The following is a 22,472-nucleotide window of genomic DNA, read 5'->3' on the forward strand; positions in this document are numbered from 1 at the left end:
CCGGCTACACCCCCCCCCCGGGTATGTCCATCTCGCACTTATGAGGAGGCCCCGGGAATCGCAAACGCATGACATCCATGGGCTCCCCCGTGCCAGACCTGTTTGGTCTAAACCCTAACTTGTGGCGGATGAAGGGACACCGTCCCCATCCGCCACCCCTCCCTCCGGGGTTGTTTTCGCACGGGCGTACGGCTGTCCCAACCGTAGGTCCGCCCCCGGGCGGGGAGGGAGGGGGATTCCGTCACATAGGTGTCGGATTCCCTCCCCCCGCGCCCCCGCTAGAGGGCGGGTGGGGTCAGGACCCAGGAATGCTATCATCCCCAGGTCCCGCCACTCACCCATCGCGGACCGGGAGGAGCACCTGTGGTGGAGACCCCGAAGGGGAGTCCACCCAAGCCCCCCCGGCCCGAATTCCTTCACCGACCTGCTCGGCATAAAAAGATTCGACGGCAGGGGGGCAGACTTAGTCTACCCCCATGCCACCGCCCGTTCTTTTTTCCCCTCTTTGAACCTATCTTGCCTTGTTTGTGGCAGTAGAGCGACGCGTGGAGCCCCGCCGCAGGGGCTGGCGCCGTCGTCTAGCGACGACGCCCCCAACAACGCCCCGCTGTCTTTTTCCTCCTCGACGTCCGCTGGAGGGGGCGGGAGCTTCCCCCCTTCTTACTCTTTCGTCCGCTTCCTTCCGTGACATCACGCCGCCACAGAAAAAGACGAACGCCCTCCATTTTTCCTCTCCCCGTCTAGGCTCCAACGCAGCTGCGATGATCGCCCTGGGGGAGAGGTCCTGTCTCACACTGTCACGGAGGACACGGCGCTGCTCTAGCGTATGCTGCGCCGTGTCCGCCTCCTCCGGACAGTAATAACACCCAGTGGTGCGCTCCTTTCCTAATACTCGGCACAGGTACTCACCAAAGCAACCATGCCCGGTGAGCACCTGCGCCGCGTGGAAGGTCATCCCGCGTCCCCAGGTCGAAAGGGAAAAAAATGTCCACCATTCTTCCGACGAATCGGGGGTCCAGGAATTATGTGATTGGGAGCGCCCGTGGCCTCAGCTTGTCGAGGACCAGCTTATATGGACGCCCCCATGGGTTTTTGTTGAGTGTGGCAAGGAGCTCCTTCCAGGAGGACTTCTTGGCCGCCCTAATCGCTCGGGAGAGGTCCTGACGGGCGGCACGCCAGGCCTCCCCCGCCTCCGGTTTGCTGAGGGTCCCGCGTCTAGCGCGGGCCCTCATCCAGACTCTCTTCTTCCGGACCGACGAGCGCCTAAGTTCGGCGATTTCGTCGGTCCACCAGTACACGGCATGTCGCGGGGGAGCTCTTCTGCTGCGAGGCATCGCGACGTCGCAGGCGCGTGTCACCACCTCCTGCAGCCCTTTCACCTCCTCCTCTACTTCAAAGTCCCCCGCGACGTCACCGTGCACGTTTTTCTCGTCGTTCCACGTCATACCAATGACCGTCGCAATCAGGCGGTCCGGATCTAACTTCTTGTGGGCCCATCGTTTGTGCGATCCCTCCAGTGTTTTGCGGCGGGCCAGCACTTCGGGTGAGGTGACCCGGACCATCATCTCGATGAGTTGATGGTCCGATAATGTTTCACAACTCCCGATCACCCCCCATCCATGTATGCGGCGCGCGGCAGGGGGAGTGGCCCACGTCAGGTCCACTATTGGCGACCTCTGCCGGCGCACGCATGTGCTGCTTCGGCCTACGTTTATGAGGCACAGGCCGAGGCCCGCCGCCCACCCTTCCAGGGTGTGGCCTTTCTGATTCGTACGCGGGAAATTTTACGCAGTAGATTTTGCGTTGAAATCCCCCGCGACGATAACCTGGCCAGGGAGGTGCCGACGGACGCACATATCTATTGCGTCCAACACCTCCTCAAATTTCGCCAGATCCCAACTTAGAGGGGCATACACGCTGAACACAACGATGGGCCCCCACCTAACCGCCACGAATCCCTCGCCAGCCTCAACACGAGTACATGGCGGGGACTGCGGCAGCGAGTTGTAATATATGGCTGCAGAGCCATTATCGTCCACAGCCCATGAGGGGTGGTTGACCGGGACATTGTATGGCTCCGATATTATTTCCAGTCCGCACCCGCGTTCGGCCACAGTCTGCAGGAACAAGTCCTGAGCCGCGCGAGTGTGGTTTAGATTCAATTGTAAGATTCCTAAGAACATTTTTTAGTGTTGTCTCTGGAGTCCTCCAACTCCATCCGCTCGTTCGCCATGGAATCTCTTGCTGGTTCCGTAGCGTCTGGGGTGTTGTCCCGGGGTCCCGTCCACCCAACGGAGCCCGGGCCAGTTTGCCACTCTCTTTCTTCCGTAATCGCGGTATTCTCCGTCGGTTTGCTCGTGTCCATCGGTGTGGGCTTTTGCGTAACATTCGGCACATTTTTTTTCTTAGATGTAGTCTCCTTCCTGTACCGGGGAAGAGTGACATTTACTTTCTCATTGCCCACTATTTTTAGAAGCGGGCGAGAGCCACTTGTTCCGGCTATAGAGGTAGCCGTCGCAGACGCAGGCTTTCCTTTTCCCTTGTCCGCATTGCTCCTCTTTTCTCCATTTTTCCCCTGCGGGGGGGACCTTATTTGTCTTTTTTGGGGGAGCAGTTTTCCTCTTATTGGGGGCTGCTTCTCCTTTTCCTTTCTTACCGCCTTTGCAGGCTTTTCCACCAATCCTGTGGTTTGCGGCGAGTCCCGCGTCGGCGCAAATCACACAGTGGACAGGAGACTCTCATGAGCTAGCCTGGTACCCCTCTTTGCCGCACCTATAGCACATCCCAGTGCGGTCGACAGCGCTTGTGCAGGTCGCACGTGTGTGGCCGAGCGCCATGCACTTAAAACATTGCAGAGGTCTTCTCAGGACACCTGCGTTATTCTTTGACAGATGTACTGCCCCCGCAAACTCCCCGCCTGGCAGTGTCCTCGAATCGAATCACGCGGGAGTATTAACGGCGATCGGCCGCGAGGCCTCACGCCACTCTGACACGCTTGGCTCTAGAACACCGTGACCGCCGGGGCACGAAGCCCCCGGGGCACGCGCTCCACCTAACCGAGTAAGTAAGGAAACGATGAAAGTCCAATAGCTTCTGTCCAATAGGTTGGCTCTAGACCAACCAACATCTATTTTTCCCTTCTTTGTGAGCGCGGTTGTTGTGGCCAGCGGGCACTTCGCAACCGTCGTGCGTAACCCATTGGGCGCTGTTTTTAAAGGGCCCACTTTAATTGCCATTGGGGAGAGATTTCCCCGTGTGGCTAGAGCCACCGCAACATTGTACTCCGTGACAGACATGTCCAGTCCGCTTATCCTGAACTCTACTGTCAGTTCCGGTCTTGTGACACGGACACCCTTCTTGCCTGAGAGCATCTCCGACATTTTTGCCGCCAGGACATCGGCCTTTGCCTTATTGTCCGGGCCGGATATTTCAAGGCTCATTGCCTTAGTTGCCGTTAGACGGACGTTGGGCGCTTTCTCGATTCCTAGTTCAGGGAGCCTGATACTCCTCCGTACCTCTGCCATGCACTCCGCGTATGTGTCAGGAGGACACGTCAAGATCACCGCCAAGGTGCGTGGAGCCCTAGGTTTCTTGACCCTCTTTTCGTTAGGGGACGTCGCTTTAGCTGGGGGGGTTTGCCCTTGGTCCCCTTGGCGGCAGCATTTTTCTTCTGTTGCGTTTTGCCAGCCTCTGCAGAGCTTGGCTTAGCGGCTGGTTTAGCTCCTCCTCCTTTTCCACCCCTCTTTACAACGGTTGTCCAAAGCATTTGGTCTTCTGCTGTTTTGGGGGGTGAAGAGACAACCGTGGCAGCGCAGGTTGTTGCTGATTTGCCAACTTTTCCACTGTCCCTTACTTTATCGATTGATGCCTTGGCTGGTTGGTTTTTGGCATCGGCGGCCAGCGTTCTAATTGTAGTTGCGGTTTTTCCCTCCGTTTCTTTTCCCTTCTTCTGCTCCTTCTTCGGAAGAGCGGCAGATCCTCCAACCCTTCCTGTCAGGTGTTTTTTGGCGGCGGCGGAATACCTGTGATTTTATCTCGCCTATCAATTCCGTAATTTTTTGAGAGAGGGATTCATATAGGGATATATGTGCCAGACTAGAGTCAAGCTCAACAGGGTCTTCTTTCCCCGCTAATTTTTCCAAGCCCGTTCCCTTGGCAGTGGTTTTGCTAGATAGTAGATGGGGACAGTGGGAATCTCGTTAATCCATTCATGCGCGTCACAAATTAGATGACGAGGTATTTTGGCTACCTTAAGAGAGTTTTTCCCTTTCTTCCAGTTCTTCTTTCTTGCTGACCGTTTTTCTAACATTGGCAACAGTGTTGTCAACGCCCATGCGGTCGGTATCCATATCTTCGTCGATCGTGATTCAACCGCCGGCTTGTGTCGCCTTGTCGATCACCTTTGAGACCCCCATGATTGGTGGTCTCCGTGCCTCCGGCACGCCATCCCTCCTAATCTCTTGCAGGACTTCATCCCTCTTACCTTCGTCCTCCTCTTCAGCCATATCAAAATCCGACTCCTCGCTCTCACCATTCAGTATATCGCTGCACCATTCAGTACGCCCTTCATGCTTCCGTTTACATTGGAGCACTTACCTATCACCTTGTCGATGCACTGTAGCTTTTCTATTATTATGTTAAGCATCTCCACGGTGGGAATCGTACACAGTTCCTTCAACGCATCCCGTTCCCTTTCTTTTCTCTTCCTAGTTAGAACCGCGGGAACCCCGGATTCTGGACGTCCTCAATGTCCTGTTCCGCCTATTTTTTCTGCTTTTCTAGCGAGCGGTTAAGCCATATTCGACGCGCTCCCGTCGTAACTGATCTGCCCACTCTTCCCGAACCTGTGCCACTTAGGGGCTTGATCTCATCAAAGGTTGGTATCGGTTCCTCCGACGAGACATATTCTACGCTACCATTCTCGTCCGCGTTGGATTCCTCCTGTGTCTGGATCTTTTTGGCCCAGAATTTTCTGTCAGGGAATTTATCAGTCCAGCTGTCCCTAATTCCCGCTCTGGACCTAGTTCGGTCTTTTGATTTCTTTCGTTGAGAGGAAGAAGTACGTTCCTTTTCCTCATTCCTCTCGATACTCCGGCTCCTGTTCACTGGCTTCGCCCCCGCTCCGATAGTCCACGGACTAGGAGGGATTTGCTCAGTCATGTCGACGTCAGCGTCCTCTGTTGCAGCAGGTGTGTTGTGTGCTGCCTCCGGGCGTATTTCGCCCTGAATGTTGAGGGCGCTGTTTCCCACCACTGTCTCTCCCACACTCTCTATTTCTGTCCCGGCCTGTGTCCGGCCCCCAATTGTTGCCACTTTCACTCCCTAAGCTCGTCGTGGGGTTTGGGTTTAAAGTTTCGCTTATTTTTGTTTTAATCCCACTCCCCGCTGCAGCTCCACCACCCAGGGCGTGCCCTCGCCGGCCGACCGGAAAGCTATCCGACCAACCGGCGCCCCCGAGTTCCCTCAGGGGAGGTGGCTATGGCTCGGGCCCCCGGAATTTTCAACAGGGGTACTGGCCTCCAGCCCCTTACACATCCACGGGCGGGGCCCATCAAGGAGCCGACGCACCGTGGGCTTTCAGGGGTCCCCGGGCTCCGACACCCGGGGCACCGCAGCGGGTGCTGCCAAGCGAGGGGCCCCACGGACGGATGGGGCCAAGGGTGTCGCAACCCACCCATGACTTTGCCCGCCGTAGCGACCAGCCTGAAGTCACGAGTCGCCGGCCGAGGTGGCCTTCGCACCGACGACCTCGCCTGCTCATTGGTCGGCTTATGGTAGGGGGAGCCCCCACCATACACCTCCCGCGCCCGACAAACGGGAGAAGGAGCCGGCCGAGCGGACTCGATCCCGGCCCCCCCCCCAATCGGCCGAGAGAACTCGATCCCGGCCCGCCACCGCCCGCGAAAGGGCAGGGCACAGGGACCCCCCCAGTTGTAGCGATCACCGACCGATGAGCTAACTAAACTCGTCGCTGGCCCTTGCGTCCGGCGGCTAGACCCGCCGGCCCCGACCTCGGAATACGTCCGAGCGGCCCGACGGGTCTCCCACCCAGGTTGCCCCGGCCCCGACCTCGAAGTACTTTCGAGCGGCCCGAGACGACCCTCCGCGCCGGCGGCACCGTGAGTCCACGACCCTGGTGTGGAAGCCGCCGATGTGGGCCTCTTCTTCGGTTGCCCCGGCACCACGTACCGGGGCACCCCGAAAGAGGGTTGACCACCTCGTTTCCCACCGGAGCACCGGCATCAGGGAAACATTGAGGTGGCCGTTCCCGTCCCCTCAGCGAGACGGCATCCCTGCCCGCCTCGGGAACGGGGAGTACAACCCTCCCTAAGCCCCAGATTTCCCAAAGGCATACCCCCCGTGCCCTGCCGGAGCACCAGCGTGCAATGGACAAGAGGGAGCCTTCCCCCCGTGACGGATCCAAATCCCCCGACCCACCGGAGCACCGGCGTGCAATGGTCGAGCGATTTGGGTTCACCCTACGGTTTTTTATCGAGGTGTCCTTCCTCTAGGCCGCAGTGGGGGAAAAAGCACCTTTTGTGGACAAAATTCGACCGACGATCGAATTCTTGACGGATTTTAAAGTTTTTTTTTTTAATTTGTTGGTAATTGAACAGGCTATAAGTATGTTGTGCGTAATTTTTGATTACGGTCCAAATTAAAGATGGCAGAACCAATAAAGTGGGCATAAAATATGAAAACTGCGCGATTACAATTGAATTCGTAACAAAACGTGCAAGTATCTACGTAATAATGTTATTATGTGTTTGTATAGTCGATAATTACAAATCTGTAGGTTGAATAAAAAAAATGGCGAATCCAAAATGGCGGAAAATTACAAATAGTCAGATTATCATAAAAATTGGTTTTAATGGGTTTTTGGAGTCGCTGATTATGAATATGTGATCAAAATGAGCTCTGTAAAGAGTCTTTTAAGGTTACTGATTTCATATATCTGGAAAGTATGGACCAGAAAGTATGGATCTTTTTTCTACAAGGACTGACTGACTGACTTTTGTTATATTACTTCATGTAAATGCTATATAAGTGCATTATATCATGAAGCAATAAGTAAGCCCCTTTACCAACGGCAACGTCAAGGTATCAGTCATGAAAAGAGTTTGGGGTTATATATATATTTTTTTGGTTTTTAATATTTTTTAGAATTTTTTTTACATTTTATATTTTTTATTTTATAATAACAAACAAAAATTAATTTACATTTGTACATAATTTTTTACATTTTGGTGAGTTATATAGTATATTTGAATAAGGAATGGAAAAAAAACCACTTTTTATCGTTCTTTATAATCGAACAATAGTGATTTTGCTCCTTCAGATAATTCTGTACTTTTTTTATCTCGTTTTATTCTTATACTACTAATCAATGCATTGATTTATAATCGATCAATAGTGATTTTGCTCCTTCAGATAATTCTGTACTTTTTTTATCTTGTTTTATTCTTATACTACTAATCAATGCATTGATTACGGTCAAAATCACTATTGATCGATTATAAAGAACGATAAAAAGTGTTTTTTTTTCCATTCCTTATTCAAATATACTATATAACTCACCAAAATGTAAAAAATTATGTACAAATGTAAATTAATTTTTGTTTGTTATTATAAAATAAAAAATATAAAATGTAAAAAAAATTCTAAAAAATATTAAAAACCAAAAAAATATATATATAACTCCAAACCCTTTTCATGACTGATACCTTGACGTTGCCGTTGGTAAAGGGGCTTACTTATTGCTTCATGATATAATGCACTTATATAGCATTTACATGAAGTAATATAACAAAAGTCAGTCAGTCAGTCCTTGTAGAAAAAAGATCCATACTTTCTGGTCCATACTTTCCAGATATATGAAATCAGTAACCTTAAAAGACTCTTTACAGAGCTCATTTTGATCACAAATTCATAATCAGCGACTCCAAAAACCCATTAAAACCAATTTTTATGAAAATCTGACTATTTGTAATTTTGGATTCGCCATTTTTTTTATTCAACCTACAGATTTGTAATTATCGACTATACAAACACATAATAACATTATTACGTAGATACTTGCACGTTTTGTTACGAATTTAATTGTAATCGCGCAGTTTTCATATTTTATGCCCACTTTATTGGTTCCGCCATCTTTAATTTGGACCGTAATCAAAATTTACGCACAACATACTTATAGCCTGTTCAATTACCAACAAATTAAAAAAAAAAACTTTAAAATCCGTCAAGAATTCGATCGTCGGTCGAATTTTGTCCACAAAAGGTGCTTTTTCCCCCACTCGGCCGACGGGAGAAGTAGAAACTCCTTCCTATCGGTCCCGGCCGACCGGGCGTTTGAAGTCGGGGTCGCCTTCCCCTACCGGCGATTGGGATTGATCCGAAGACCAGCTCCTAGGGAGTCGCCGGGCCTCCGATCTTCCCGCCACTCCAGTCCGTAGACTGGCGGCAGGAAGGGTGGACTCTTAAACCCCGCACCTCACCGATGAGCCACCATGGCGGTCTCTGCGAAGCAGAGGCCACCGGACATAGCCCATCGGATCTGAACGGGGAGCCCTCTCACCACGCCAAGGTGGTCCACCACGAGAGGGTGCGTCCGTTTCCTACTTTGTCCGATTGTAACCGCTGTGTGTCCGTTTTCTACTGTGTCCGATTGATTCAACCTGCTGTGTCTGATTTATTCTGCACACAACTGGGATCTCTCCCTTATATTAGCACCCATCTGAAAACTTACGAGTTAGTCTTACCATTATGCGCTGCCTAGCGACGTCATTGCAAACTAGCATGAAAAGATACGCTACCATGCATTTTTCTTAATTATTAATATTTTGTAACATTTCCAAAATACTTAAGAAAGGATTGTAAAACCAATAATTATATATGTATATAATAAATTGAAAATATCTTTTTATAAGTATTTTGGAACAAAATTATAAAACAATAAATATGTAGATTTAAAAATTAATATTTCAAAAATATATTTCAAATATTTAAGAAAATATTGTCTGGGTGATAAAAAAGAACATTTTTATAAATATTTTTAAAACATTTTTAAAATATTCTTAAAAATGTTACAACAAAAGGTTTTTGTAAACCATTTTAAAATATTCCTGAAATTATTTTAAAATGTTTGTTGCAATATTTTTATAGAAATGTTAAGAAATATTTTTTTCACAACACCTCCACGAAAAGTTCGATTTTCCATGCCTGTAGAGAGGGACGAAAGTGACCAATTTCACGCCAGGACGGCATTAGCGAGATGAAAGTAACCACTTTCCGCCCGCTATGCCGTCCTGGCGTGAAATGGCCACTCTCGCCTCTCTCTAGGCATGAAGGTCGAACTTTGCGTAAAGATATTGTGAAAAATATCGTGTGCACCTCGGGGCGAAAGCTTTTTCAGATTCGTGTGATTTGCCGCCCTCGCCTTTGGCTCGAGCGGCAAACTTCACACTCGTCTGAAAAACGCTACTTTCGCCCCTTGGTGCACAATATACTATTGAGAACATTTTGGGCTGTATGGGACATTGAGAATTCATGCGCGCCATTTCCAAATAAAAAAATATTTGTATAAAATAACACAGCATATCACTTCAGCACACTTTAAAAATACTTTGATCTATTCCTTTCCCTTTTGCGGCAGTTAATAAACATGTAGGGAAGACCGGGGCTAAACCGTCTGTTTTTTTTCGGTACCGATTTTTAACAACAAAATAAATAATTGTAGTTAACCATTAATTAGCACGCGGGGTGTCAAACATCCCAAAACAAATTTCGTCAAGTTTAGGCATCTTACAGTAAAATTGATTATCCCTTAACTTAAACATAAAATAAAAATGAGTTTTCTTATAAACATCAAGATTTCAATTCAGAAAAAAAGGGCACAAGCGATCATGAAAATAAATACTTTTTTTTAAATACTTATTACAATCATAATTTTTTTCGTAAAGTACTTATCTCAAGAACATCGTGTTAAATTTTTATCAAAAAATATTTATTTTTAACTGAGATATGATTTTTATAAATTTATTTCAAGAATTTTTTTAAAGCTTTAAAACTAAAAATTTCATAGTTTAGGCTAATGGGTATTTCCAGTGGCATTTTCCAGGCATTTTCCAGTGTTTAATGTATGTACTTGATTTTTTTCAAGCCTATTGGAGCCTCCATTTTGCCGTACCCAACGTTCAAAGTGTGTGGGGTGTACAACACCCCGTGTGCAGATAACGTTCGATCGCGGATGTGTGCTATTTAAGGGTTAAATGTGATTTACCACTGTAAAGAGTGAACCTTTAGCTACAAAATTTATATAGAAAATTTTTGTCTACGTCGCTTTGTTTAACCGGTATAGAACAAAAACAAAAACAGTGGAAAAATTGAAATTTCAAAAATCCCGGGGTTAAACCGTCTATCCCCCGGGATAAATCAGTTTCAGGTTTGATCGCCCATGAAATATTAAACATCTACACTGGATTCGTGTTCAGCATGCATTTAATCTTTTTATAATTAGCATGCATTTATAATCACGTACCTCGAGATTTGGAGAGCAAATATTATTGCAGCTATTACAAAATTTCCACGCGCAGAAAATTTCACTTTTCACCACGAAAACACGTTTGCCCTCGTAAAAATCATAACACGGCAGGTAACCTGCCGAAACTCTGTTGGTCACATGGGTAAGCAACGTTTACAATGTTAATAGCGAGTTCGCACAATATACAGGTTCCGAGATATTTGATTAGACGGATTTACTCCGTAGAAGTTTTAACCCCGGTCTCCCCTAAATGTTAGGAATACTTACGTATCTCGGCCCCACAATTAATATATTGTACGTGAATTTAGTGACGTCCGAAGAGAAAACCTGTGAATGGTTTTTGGTTTCGTTTAGGGCCCCGCGAGATGCGGGGCAACGTGCGAAGCACGTGTGCTATGCGTACGGAGAAGTTTATTATCTCCCGGATACGCGATACAGGGAGTTAGTCTCCAAACAGCTCATTTAATAAAGAGCGTCTTCGGCTGCTGATCCGAGTATACCGTTTCGGAATCAAGCCCTCGCCCGGTGTCCTGTATATTCGCTTGGGCTAGGTGGACTCGGCGGATCAAACACCACCGGTACGTAAGGCAAGAAGTCCGTTTGTGTCTGCTGACATTTCCTCTGCGAGTCTAACTCCGACAGGCGTTGCCTCCACGAACGTGGCTCCGGCAGGCCCGATAGATCAAGAGAAATTATAGCTTTCACTCTCGGAAGGATTCCATTCTTACGACGATGAGAGGTGGCTGAGGCGTCTCCGGTGTAGTCTTCACTGGCTCGAGGAAAGGTCGGACCCTTGAAGCAGGCGGTTGCCTGAGGCCGGGATAGCCACTCTGCTTCTTCTTCCGCGGCAGCTTGCCGAGTGTTGGTGAAATTTGGAGCCGAAAACCCGGAGCTCACCCCGTTAAGCAAAGGCCCTCAAAAAACTCGCTCTGATTTAGTTCCGTAAAAACTGTGTCTGCCTTTGATCTCGACTGATAGCCTGTGAAGTCAAAAAGACGTCTCGAATCGAGAGAAGGTTCTGAAGTTCGCGCCGTGGGTGGTTTCCTTATAGCTCTCCAGCGTGAACTTAATTACGAGCAACTGGATCGGGCGTTAGCCGAAGCGAAAAAAAATTGAAGATCCAGTGATGTTTTGAACTCAAAATATCGATTGATCCAAGAAAATAGATCGATCTTTTTGTTATAAACAAAAAAATATTCAACGTATTGCTTTTTTTTCGTCAAACAATAGCTACATGTGTGTAAAGTAAAATGTTCTTGGGTTTTTGTTGCAGAATTAATGGGAAGATTCAAATCGTGCACACCGAACCCTGGGGATCATCGCGCGTCGAGGGGGGTGGAAGGCGTATTTTTGGGAAAAAATAATTTTTATTTTTTTTGTGAATAAATAAGAGATAAATAAATCCACATGCCAAATTTCGCATTGATCCGTTGTATAGTTTCTTCACCAGAAAATTAGAAAAAAGCGATAAATTTAGCGAAAAAAAAAGAAAATCCCCCCTTAATTGTCAAGGAAAAGAGATAGACCTAACCTAACCTCGAAGTATTTTCGAAGTGTGCTAAAGTAATCTTAAGTGTTATTTTATGCAAATATCTTTTTATTTTGAAATGGCACGCACGAATTCTCTACGTGTCATTCTCGCCTCTGACGTCACAATCTCACCAAATGTCGGAAAGAGCCCAGAAGCCTTAAGAGTTCAAGCTTCTGCATAAAAAAACAAACAAAATGTACTAATGCAGTTTGCCATCTCTGCACTGTGTGCAATATCGGAGGTATCACTTACAACTGATTTGCAGAGAAAAATATTCAGCCGAAAGTACATTCGTAATTCGCCAACAATATTATAACAGTTTATTTTAACACAATTAAGCCAAATGTGTCACAGGCTTGCCCCTAGCAAACATTGTGGTTGTGGGATGTTGATAAAAGGAAAACAAATGCCACTTGAACGATAATGCCAAAGCCAGGGCCTACTGTGTCCTTAGTTGGTCTCCAATGTGAATCAAATCTGAAGATCATATTCCGCAGTCAAATTGACGACAACACCAGAACAAATCTGACAATGGCAATATGACAACAGATTGACAACTAACTCAGGACAGATCTATTTACTGCAAAGCGGCAGTCGATTGGCATCAAACGTAGACCAGAAAATGTCCGCAATTTTGCCGGCAAGTTGCTATCAAGTTGAACAATTAAATTGAAGAGTAAACGGAACAAACAATTCCTCAAACGTTACATATACTGTAGCACTTCAGAAATAAAAGTACGCTTTTATCAATAAAAGAGAGTTGAGAATATAGACCTTTGTATTTATTTAATTATTATTAGTTTTCAAAAACTATAAACTAAAATAAGGTTATAATAACGTTATCATCACATTCAAAAAGTGTGCCACACTTTATTATAAAAGTGGACTTTACGATACAACTGATACAAATTGTGCAGTTTCGTGATTTATATATTGTTCTTATACCATTGTTCATCGTATTTTCCTTACGAGAAACAGATTCTATCGGATGCCATCTATTGGATGCGATGATCCGACATTTGTATATTTTTTTAATTTGAAAATGACTTTACTTGTTAGCAATATGTTGGCAAGATAAAACTATTTGATAGAGCATTGTAATGACAAAAGATTTACGTCATACAAAGAGCAGGTCTGTCGCCAAACATGTCGACAGATTTACATCGAACACTGATCAAATCTGTCCCAACAAATGACGAAAGATTTACGGCGTAACCAAAATGTTTGCTGAGACACTGTATTAATTCAACTTGATCAGTATTAATCTTTTTTGCGTGTACTAAACTTTTCATATAGCCTCACAGAAAAAAATCTAAGAGTGAAATTTCAGTGGCCAGCAAGATGAATAACGTTTGTTGATGTATAATTACTTTGAATTGGAAACGGAGATGAACTATTCAATCTATTTTAGATGCACTGCATTAATGCTGTATATTAATACAGCCAAAAGACGTCAATTTGAACAGTTTATGTGATTTTTATGTTTTCTTTCGTATTTTCTATCTTAACCCTTTCGGTACAGAGAGTGACTATAGTCGCCATCCATTATACTGCTCGCTACGGCCAAGCAGTAACTATAGTCATTGTCTACATGCTGCTCACTGCCGAGCAACTTGAAATGTTAACTTGAAATGTTTCTGTTGATAAATTTTTTTAATGTTTTTGTTATTGAGTTTTATTATATATAATAATTGAAGGCGCGTTGAATGTCAAGTGCCTAGCTTTCTCGGCCGAACCGCGTATATCGGCAGATCGACGCTTCGGCCACTGGAGGGCTGTTTGCGTCCCGGTCGCTTCGCACTGAAAGGGTTAATAAAAAAATGTTCCAAAAAATTGTAATATTATTGTAAATGGATAATCGTTCCGAATTGGACATATGTTTTATAGGACATTTTTACTTCAATTATGAATTTTGTAAACATGCTTCTTTAGTTTGTAAAAAATGTTTTGAATCATCCTGTATAATGTTAGTGCTGATATCTCTCCTCTTTACACTGGTATATTCTATCTTTATACTGATATACTCTATCTTTTTCTCTTTTCGGTAAATATGCATAAAAGGTCGAATCTCACCGATGACCTTGACCTTGACATATGTTGTCAAAGTCACCCTTCTGAGTGACTTCAAAAGGTTTTAGCCGGTGGTCATTGTTTATTAAAAAGTTATAAACAAAAAAGGTTGAAAAATATAGCAGCTATTTTAAATATTGGAAGACATAAATGATTAATATATACGTCGAAATAGTTCACACATACACTTTTCACACGAGACGAGTTGTCACATGAGTTCGTGGCACGCTTTACAAGCTCGTTTATTATATATCGCCACAAATATTCACACAGATGATTCAAGCAGTTAGGTATCACGCTGAGAGTTTGTTTAGTTTTATTATGGGGGAAGGGGTTCCGCCTGCGCCCCTCCTCCGCCTATTTGTGTACTGTTTATACACATGTACTATATACATGTATTATATATACACATGTATTATACACATGTGTATAAACAGTACACAAATAGGCGAGGGAGGGCCTCTTCACTGATTTTAGGACACGCCTTCGACGTATAGATTAGTGACGCGCTTTAAAAATTTTTAAGTGTTTAAAGCGCGTCAACTAACCTATATAGGTTAGTGACGCGTTTTAAAAGTATTTAACTGTTTGAAGCGCGTCACTAACCTACATAGGTTAGTTGACGCGCTTTAAAAGTACATACTCTCTATTCTCTACTTTAAATAACTTTCCTTTTAATATATCAACAATTCACTGCTTTAAATAATTTTCCTTCGTCCATACATATACTATTTCCACATAAATATTAATTATTTATGTCTATTAGTACTCAAACTAACTGCTATATTTTTTAACCTTTTTTTGTTTATAACTTTTTAATGAACAATGACCGCCGGCTAAAACCTTCTGAAGGTCACTCAGAAAGGTGACCTTGACAACATATGTCAAGGTCAAGGTCATCAGTAAGGTTCGACCTTGTATGCATATTTACCCGCTTTTCTTTCTCTATTAATTAATACTAGTTAATTGTTAGCAAATGTTAAAATCTTTTCATTTCTAATTCTTTGTTTAATTAAATTTTTCAATTACTGTTTTGGTTATATTTATCATTTTTGCAATATATTTTACTTAACGTCTTTTATTTGTTTTTAGAAAAGTTTTTTGTAAGAGTTTATTTGTGTGTTATTTATACATTCCTCACACATAAAATATTATTCTTTATTATCCTTATTGTTGTGAGAAGGGTTTGTACGAGCGATGTGCTCCCGCCCTTCCAGAGGGCAGCTTCCGGTTGGCGGCGCGGCTCGAAGCGCCTCGCGTGCGTGCGGGCATCATGGATGCTCATAAGAGCCACGATCACTGTTGTGTTCAGACGTCGATTACGGTTTACGATACAAAGTGTGATATACATTACATATAGAATAAATAGAGTACTTAGTGTTTAAAGAAGTAAAAGAGATCATTTCCTGCCCATCTCGCCACATCCCAAAGCGTTCTGAGCGATAGTTACAACAATTATCATATTGCTTACAATAAAAATATATAATTGACATTTTATGATAAATAGAAATGTAGATAAATCAGGAATATATCTGAACAGGATATTATTTCATAAATGATGCTAATAAGGTTTATCTGTAATTATTTTCAGGGGAGCGTAGCTTATGCGCGTGCTCTTTGCAAGATCAATCATCTCTCACAGGAAGAGATGCAACTTATAAATGTGGCTTTTAAACAGGTATTATTTTTTTTAATTTGTACTGCCAAAAATTTGATTTTATCGTATTACAGATTAACACAACATTTTTTTTGTTACCATGTAACAAAGAATAATTATTATATTAAATAGCTATGTATTATAATTAAAATAAAGAATTTGAAACTTTAATTAGATACAAGACGAATGGGACAATAGCAAATTTATTATAAATCACGAAGATGAGGATATACACAGTGCCAACGAACGAAGACTTTCGGTATGTTGATAATAACATAATCTACTGACAAGATCTCAGATTTAAAAAATCTTTAATTTTTTTAGAATTTTTGACATGAAAAAAAGATTTGTGAGTTTACATTTTAATTTTTTACTGATACAAAGTTAATTAATTAATTGCAATATATTTAAGAAATACGGTAAATATTTACCCTTATGAACACCCCTTCTCCTTCACATATATTACAGAGGACACCCTCCTGAGTAACCTTTAGAAGGTTTTAGCCTTCGATCGTTCTTTATTAAAAAATTATTAATAAAAAAGTTGGAAAAATATAGCAGTTATTTTAAATATTATAAAAGGCATAAACGACTGATATGTATGTAGAAATAGTAATGTATGAATAAAGGAAAGTCATTTAAACCAGTGAATCGTTAATATATTGAAAAGTCTTTTTGTTAAAGCAGAGAATAGTTAGCATAAAAGAAAGATAAAAATGAAGATAAGAGGTGACACCTCCAATGATCTTGATCTTGACATATGTTGTCAAGGACATGACCCTCAGTAATTTTTCCTTATAACTTAATCGTTGGTCATTGTTTATTTAAAAGTTATAAACAAAAAAGATTGAGAAATATACAAGTTTGTGTCAGTGTTAAAAGAAGTAATTTGCTGATATATGTATAAACAGTACACATATAAGCAAGGGTGGGTGGGAGTAGAGTTGGTTCGCGTGAAAAGTTCAAAACTCCAACCGTACAGTGATAGACCTTGTTTTGCCTTATAAGCAGGGGTGAGGTGGGGGTGGGGTGGATCTCGCTTTGCATGGAAAATACAATGCTGTCCAGAAAACCATCCAATCTGTCCAGAGAATCATCTCGCGAAGTGAGATCCACCCCACCCCGCCCCACCCCTGCTTATAGAGCAAAACGAGGTCTATCATTGTACAATTTCGGGTTTTCAACTTTCCACGCGAATCGAGGTCCATATCAACCCACCTCTGCCTACAAGAGAGGGGTTGCCGCTCCTCCCCCACCTACATGTGTACTGTCTATACACACATATTAGCAAATTACTTCCCTTAGTATTGACACAAACTGTTATATTTTTCAATTATATTTGTTCATAATTTCTTAATAAATAATGGCTAAAACTTTCTGAAGGTCACTCAGGTCTCTACAATATATGTGAAAAAGAAAGTCATTGAAGGAGGGTTTGTAAGGGTAAATATTTACCGTTCCACTGAGAAATGGGAAGCAAGGAAACCTGAATCCCTTGTTTACAGCGATAAACAATACGTGACGCTAAAAAGACGTGTATGGTCACATATTATAGCAAAAAAATTTATTTTTAAATTAATATTCCGTGTGTTATGACGTTTAAAAATGACAGAGTTTATAAACGTTTATCTACACAATGCTATGTGTACCTAAATTAAAGGATATTGTAACGAGCGCGGTGCTATAATAGATGGTAAATTGTTCTCGAAACCTGTTGTACATAGGGATTGTGTTTTTGAATTTTGGATAAAGTTCCGAAAACGGCGCACCTCCGATTTTGATGAAACTTTGTGAAAAGCTTTGTTTTGGGTTAAAATGAAAGCCCTTAAAAGGAATTTTGGCGACTTTTATGATAAAGTCATTTTGTAAAATAGAAGGGGCTACCGCTCCCCCCCCCCGCAACCAAGGGGGTGGGCATAAACCTCGGTTTAGATGAAAAGTGTATGCGTGGGAAGATCTTCCTATATTTTTTGTTATTTTATCTTAAAAAATGGCTTTATCATAGGAGTGGCCAAAATTCCTTTTAAGGGCTTTCATTTTAATTCAAAACAAAGCTTTTCACAAAATTTTATCAAAATCGAAGGTGCGCCGTTTTCGAAACTCCACCCTGAATTTTTGGTAACAGACTTTGATACAAAAGTTACCCACAAACGAAAAAGATTTCTGGCCGGATACTTACATCAGAAAGTTGCTGCTTACCTCGTCAATGCTAATAAACCTGCATCGGTTTGGTGAGCTAAACAAGCAGAATTGTTAATAAAATTTGGTGATAAAATAACGGCAACTATACCATATGAACATGTTTTACGCAAAGCGAAGTAGTAGGAAGTAGACATACGCCTTGGTTTAGAAAGTACGAATCTAGTTATTAACTTACGTGTTGCCAAATATGAAGAGCAGGTTGGTTCAATACATCCAATAGGAATGGATCCTTTTTATTGCATGTACTGGTTAAAGGAACAATTAAAAATGTACAAATTAGGACACTCTTTAGATAGCTACGTGACAGTTGATGCACAGGTAGTATAGCCAAAAAATTAATTGTATGTTGCGACATAACATCTGCGCATACATTTTTATACCAATGTATTCTTGCATTTGAGAATAGTAATACCAAGTTTTTCAAATGGTATTCTCGGAGCAAGACGCTTCGTTAATTATGTGTATGTGTACTTCGGATCATTAATAAACACTTGATTTAATACGATTATAGTTTATGCGAAAAAAATGGGGCCATTTGCCTATGGACACTTGTTCTCACTCTTTATTAGCATACGCAGAACACAGTAAAATTAAAAATATAATTTCAGACCCTGAAATTACTAGACCACAATCAGATTCTACCGTTAAATATGTATTCATCGAAGAAAAGATACAAAGTTCAACGTACATTATGTGTAACAAAACATCACTCATGTCAGTACAACGACGAAAAATGATGTACAAATTACAGTAAATGATAGTACAAAACAACTTTCATTAAACAAAATAGGAAAAAAATATATCTGATTAATAATGAGATTAAGATAACTGAAACATCTATATCATTTACTGTTTCTCCATCGCTTCTTCAAAAAAGTACGAAATTGAGCAGTAACACTCTTCCATCCGAATTAGAATTTAACGCATGTTATGTTAAAACCTCCACTCCATTAAAAAAAGAGTCATAAAAGGAAAGAAACACATTTGTTATATCTTATGAAAGTAAAAATAAATTAAAGAATATAGAAAACTGGCGGAGAGAAAGTAAAACCAATGTAAATAAACAAAAAAGAAAAAATGACACAAATAATGAAAAATACCGAAAAAATTTTATTATTTAGATGCCTGCGCCGATTGAGACTTTTTGCCAAACAGTAGAGTAAAGGTGCCTAATATGAGACAGGTGGCCAATATGAGACTCCAAGCTATTAAACGCGACATCTTTTTTCTATATACGTTACTGCCTCATGTTGGTAACTGATGATCGTCAAATGTTATGTTAGTTGCAGCTGCGTAGCGCACGTGAATGGTTGCGTATACAAAGAGTTTGTTTACGCCACTCGTCGAAATTTTCCAATGTATTATCTTAAAGGTTTGTAAACAATACAATTTAATAGCAATGTCTTGACATTTATGTTTAACATGTTATTAACATTAAGTATAACCATTGTGCCTTAGTGTTTGGTCATAACCGTAGATATTTTACACGCATAGCTTCAATGTTTTATGATTCGTGTAGTTCCTAATATACCTTTTTTTACGAGGAGAAATCCATACGGATACCTCCGCTCCCGGGGTGGGGCGGGTGGTTATGTCGGGCTTTCACCGACTAAAACCCCTCGGTCGTCCCTCTCAACGCGTTTTACCTTGCGGTGAAGGGGCAACGGGTATCGCGTCGCATTTCGTTCGCCATCCCCCCCCCGCGCCATCGACCGTCCATGCCCCCCGACCGCCGGGCTCTAAGCTGGTTGCGCCGGAGCTAACCCCCAGCCGAGCCCAACGGCTGGAGGGCCGGTCGGCTATCTAACTTGGGGACGACCTCCCCATCCGCCACCCCTCCCTCCGGGGTTGCTTTAACGTACGGGTGCACGGCAGTTCCCGACCGCACACCCGCCCCCGGGCGAGAGAGGGGAAGAGTGACCGTTACCGGAGTGACGGGCTCCCCCCCCCCTCGCGTCCTTACGTGAAGTGCAGGTAGAACCAGGACCCAAGAGCAGGGAACCGCGGCATGCCTTGCGCTGCTGTGGGTTTTCCTTCCCTCATCCCCCTCCGCCTCCGAGCCTCGGCCTCACCTCCATGCGGACCGGGAGAAGCGCTTGTGGCGAGGACCCCTTGGGGACCCCGCCCGAGCTCCCCCCGACCCGCCGCCCTTTACTGTCCACTGGGAAGACGGGGCTCCCAGGCCATCCCGTATCCCCCTCCCGCTCCCGACCCGGGGGCGGAAGAAGCGGTCCTATTCCTCAGAATCCGCCCCTGCCTCCTCTTTTCCGTCGCCGGGCGGAAACACCCAGCCCCCCCACCCAGCCGATGCCCAGCGGGCAACCCGAGTCCGCGCACAGCGGACATCTCGGGGCCGCCGCAGTGCAACGGCCGGCTCGGTGGCCGCTAACGCCGCAGCGGTAACAAAGACCGCTGCGGTCCACCGAAGAGGTACACCGGGCCTAGACATGTCCTACCTCCCGGCACCGGAAATACCTCAACGGCCGGGTCTGGGGCAACTCCAACTTGGCTCTGCTCCAGCCCACCCGGATTCCCCTTTCTAAAGCTTCGGACGCAGCACCCACCGGACACTGCGCCCAAGGCATTCCTATTCCTTTTGGGGGACGGAGAATCTCTCCGATCTTCACGTCCCCCACAGCGCATCCGCAAGCTGCGGCTATGGCGGTCGCCACTTCTTCTTGGGTGACAGAGTCATCCAGACCCGTCGCGCGCAGCTCCGCGCATTTGACGGGCCTGGCGACCCGCACCCCCGACCTCGCCAGCGCAGCAGCTCTGCGCCAGGAGGTCCGCTTTCTCCCCCGAGCTGTCACCAGAGACCTCCACTATGAGGCCCCCGGTGACAGCCCTCTGGCAGCCGACGTCGCTGATTCCTAGTTCCGCGAGGGGGACCCTCTCCCTCGCGGTCCTGAGGACCTTAGCGTACGAGACCGTCCCGCCCTCAGAGACGGTGATTGACACCGCCGCCGTCTTGGGCGGAGCCGGCTCCGCAGCCTTAGCCCTCTTCTTCTTTTTAACGGCGCGTTCCGCCCCCCCCCGCCACCGCCCCCACCAGGCTCTCGCCCAGCAGGGAAAAAAGCAGAGACTGCGGCGCCCCCTCTCTCCTTACCCCCAGTTGCATCCACCCACACTACTGGGGAAGGTAGCACCCTGGGCGTTCTCCCCTCTTGGGACACACCCCTTCCGCCAGTTTCCCTGGCCGGAGGGGCGCTCCCACTTTGCCTGGTAAGAGAGCGTATCTCCCTCACCAGGACGTCCACTTTATAGTCGAGGGCATCGACGCGGGAGCTAATTCCCGCGTCGAGCCCCCGATCCCCAAACTCGCCCTTACCAGGGGCGTCTTGTCCCCTGTCCTTCTTGCGCACTGTCGCCTGAGTGGCGACGTCGCATGCCACCGTTGAGGGCACTGCAACCTGAATGGCCGCATCCCTCGTTCCCACTTGAGAGGGCTCCTCCTCGGTCTCCATAGGAGAGTCGCTCTCACCCAGCAACTCCCCCATGGAGGCCGTCAACACCCTGCCCCTTAAGCGCGAATGCACCCTGATTTGGGTCAAGGCATTTTGCGTTTCTGCTCTAACCGGCGGGAGAGGTTCGCCGATCGGCCATAGCCAGCATCCTCTCCAGTTTCTCCATCTTCTGCTTCTGGAGGCGTAACTCCCATGAACGCAGCTTCTCCGATTTTTGTAGCGCTCGTAACTGTGTCATTAAAACCGTGATACATTTTGCCAGCTCCCTGACTGCAAGAGCAGTTACTTCTACCGCTATCTGCTCATGGTATGACCATGTCACCTCAGTGAAAGATCCTTCACCCAGTAACCCATCTATCTCGGGGAGCATTCTGGAGGCCTTTATCTTACCAAAAAACTCACCCCAGTCCATCAAGTCTTGTTGTCTCCATATCTCCTCATCAGGATCTCTCTTGTCCCTAAGGTTAGTTAGAGGCGGCGTCACTGATCCCCCGTGCTCTCCCTTACTCACCAATGTGGCCACAATCGCCATTTCGTCCTGCGAGCTCGCGCCAGACTCGCAGAGTAGCCCATCGCCGGTAACGACAAGGGTGGGGCTGGGACAACACCCCCTCCCGCCGGCCCCTGGGTGTCTGGTCACCCTGGGGCGGTACAATCTTCCTTTTTTTTGGACCCATCATTATTGACAAAAAATAGGTTATATTTCGGAGTTTTCCATCTCTTCTAGGCTTTCCAAGCCTATCGAGCCCAGCCTGCTCGGGTATCCCCGGGTTTGTCGAACCCGTATCGAGGACGCCCCATCGGTAGCCCCGAAGGACCCCGGAGGCCGCACTCGACCCCTGAGGCACCGCCCATCGGCCAACGCCGGCAGGAGAGCCCCCGCCATTTCCCTCGCGCACAACGAGGGAACCAGCCAAGCAAGCTCGATCCCGGCCCAACTTCTTCCTATTAAGATACACGGTACTCGATGTGAAATTGTGAATCTTTCTATCAAGTTTAGTTCTA

The 22,472-nt window shown here is 45.2% G+C and overlaps 1 protein-coding gene across 1 annotated transcript in view; it reads left to right on the top strand.

Moving 5' to 3' along the window:
* LOC112459920 (argininosuccinate lyase) overlaps positions 1-22,472 on the top strand; it is a 261,202-nt gene that overhangs the window by 35,727 nt on the left and 203,003 nt on the right. Inside the window, exons 3-4 of the mRNA XM_025024293.1 lie at positions 15,736-15,822; positions 15,977-16,060. Of these exons, the coding sequence (XP_024880061.1) occupies positions 15,736-15,822; positions 15,977-16,060 (171 nt within the window). The remainder of the gene's footprint in view (positions 1-15,735; positions 15,823-15,976; positions 16,061-22,472) is intronic.

The sequence above is a fragment of the Temnothorax curvispinosus genome, unplaced genomic scaffold (genome assembly GCF_003070985.1).
Source record: "Temnothorax curvispinosus isolate PA1 unplaced genomic scaffold, ASM307098v1 QBEX01010230.1, whole genome shotgun sequence".
In the NCBI taxonomy this organism is placed as follows: Eukaryota; Metazoa; Arthropoda; class Insecta; order Hymenoptera; family Formicidae; genus Temnothorax; species Temnothorax curvispinosus.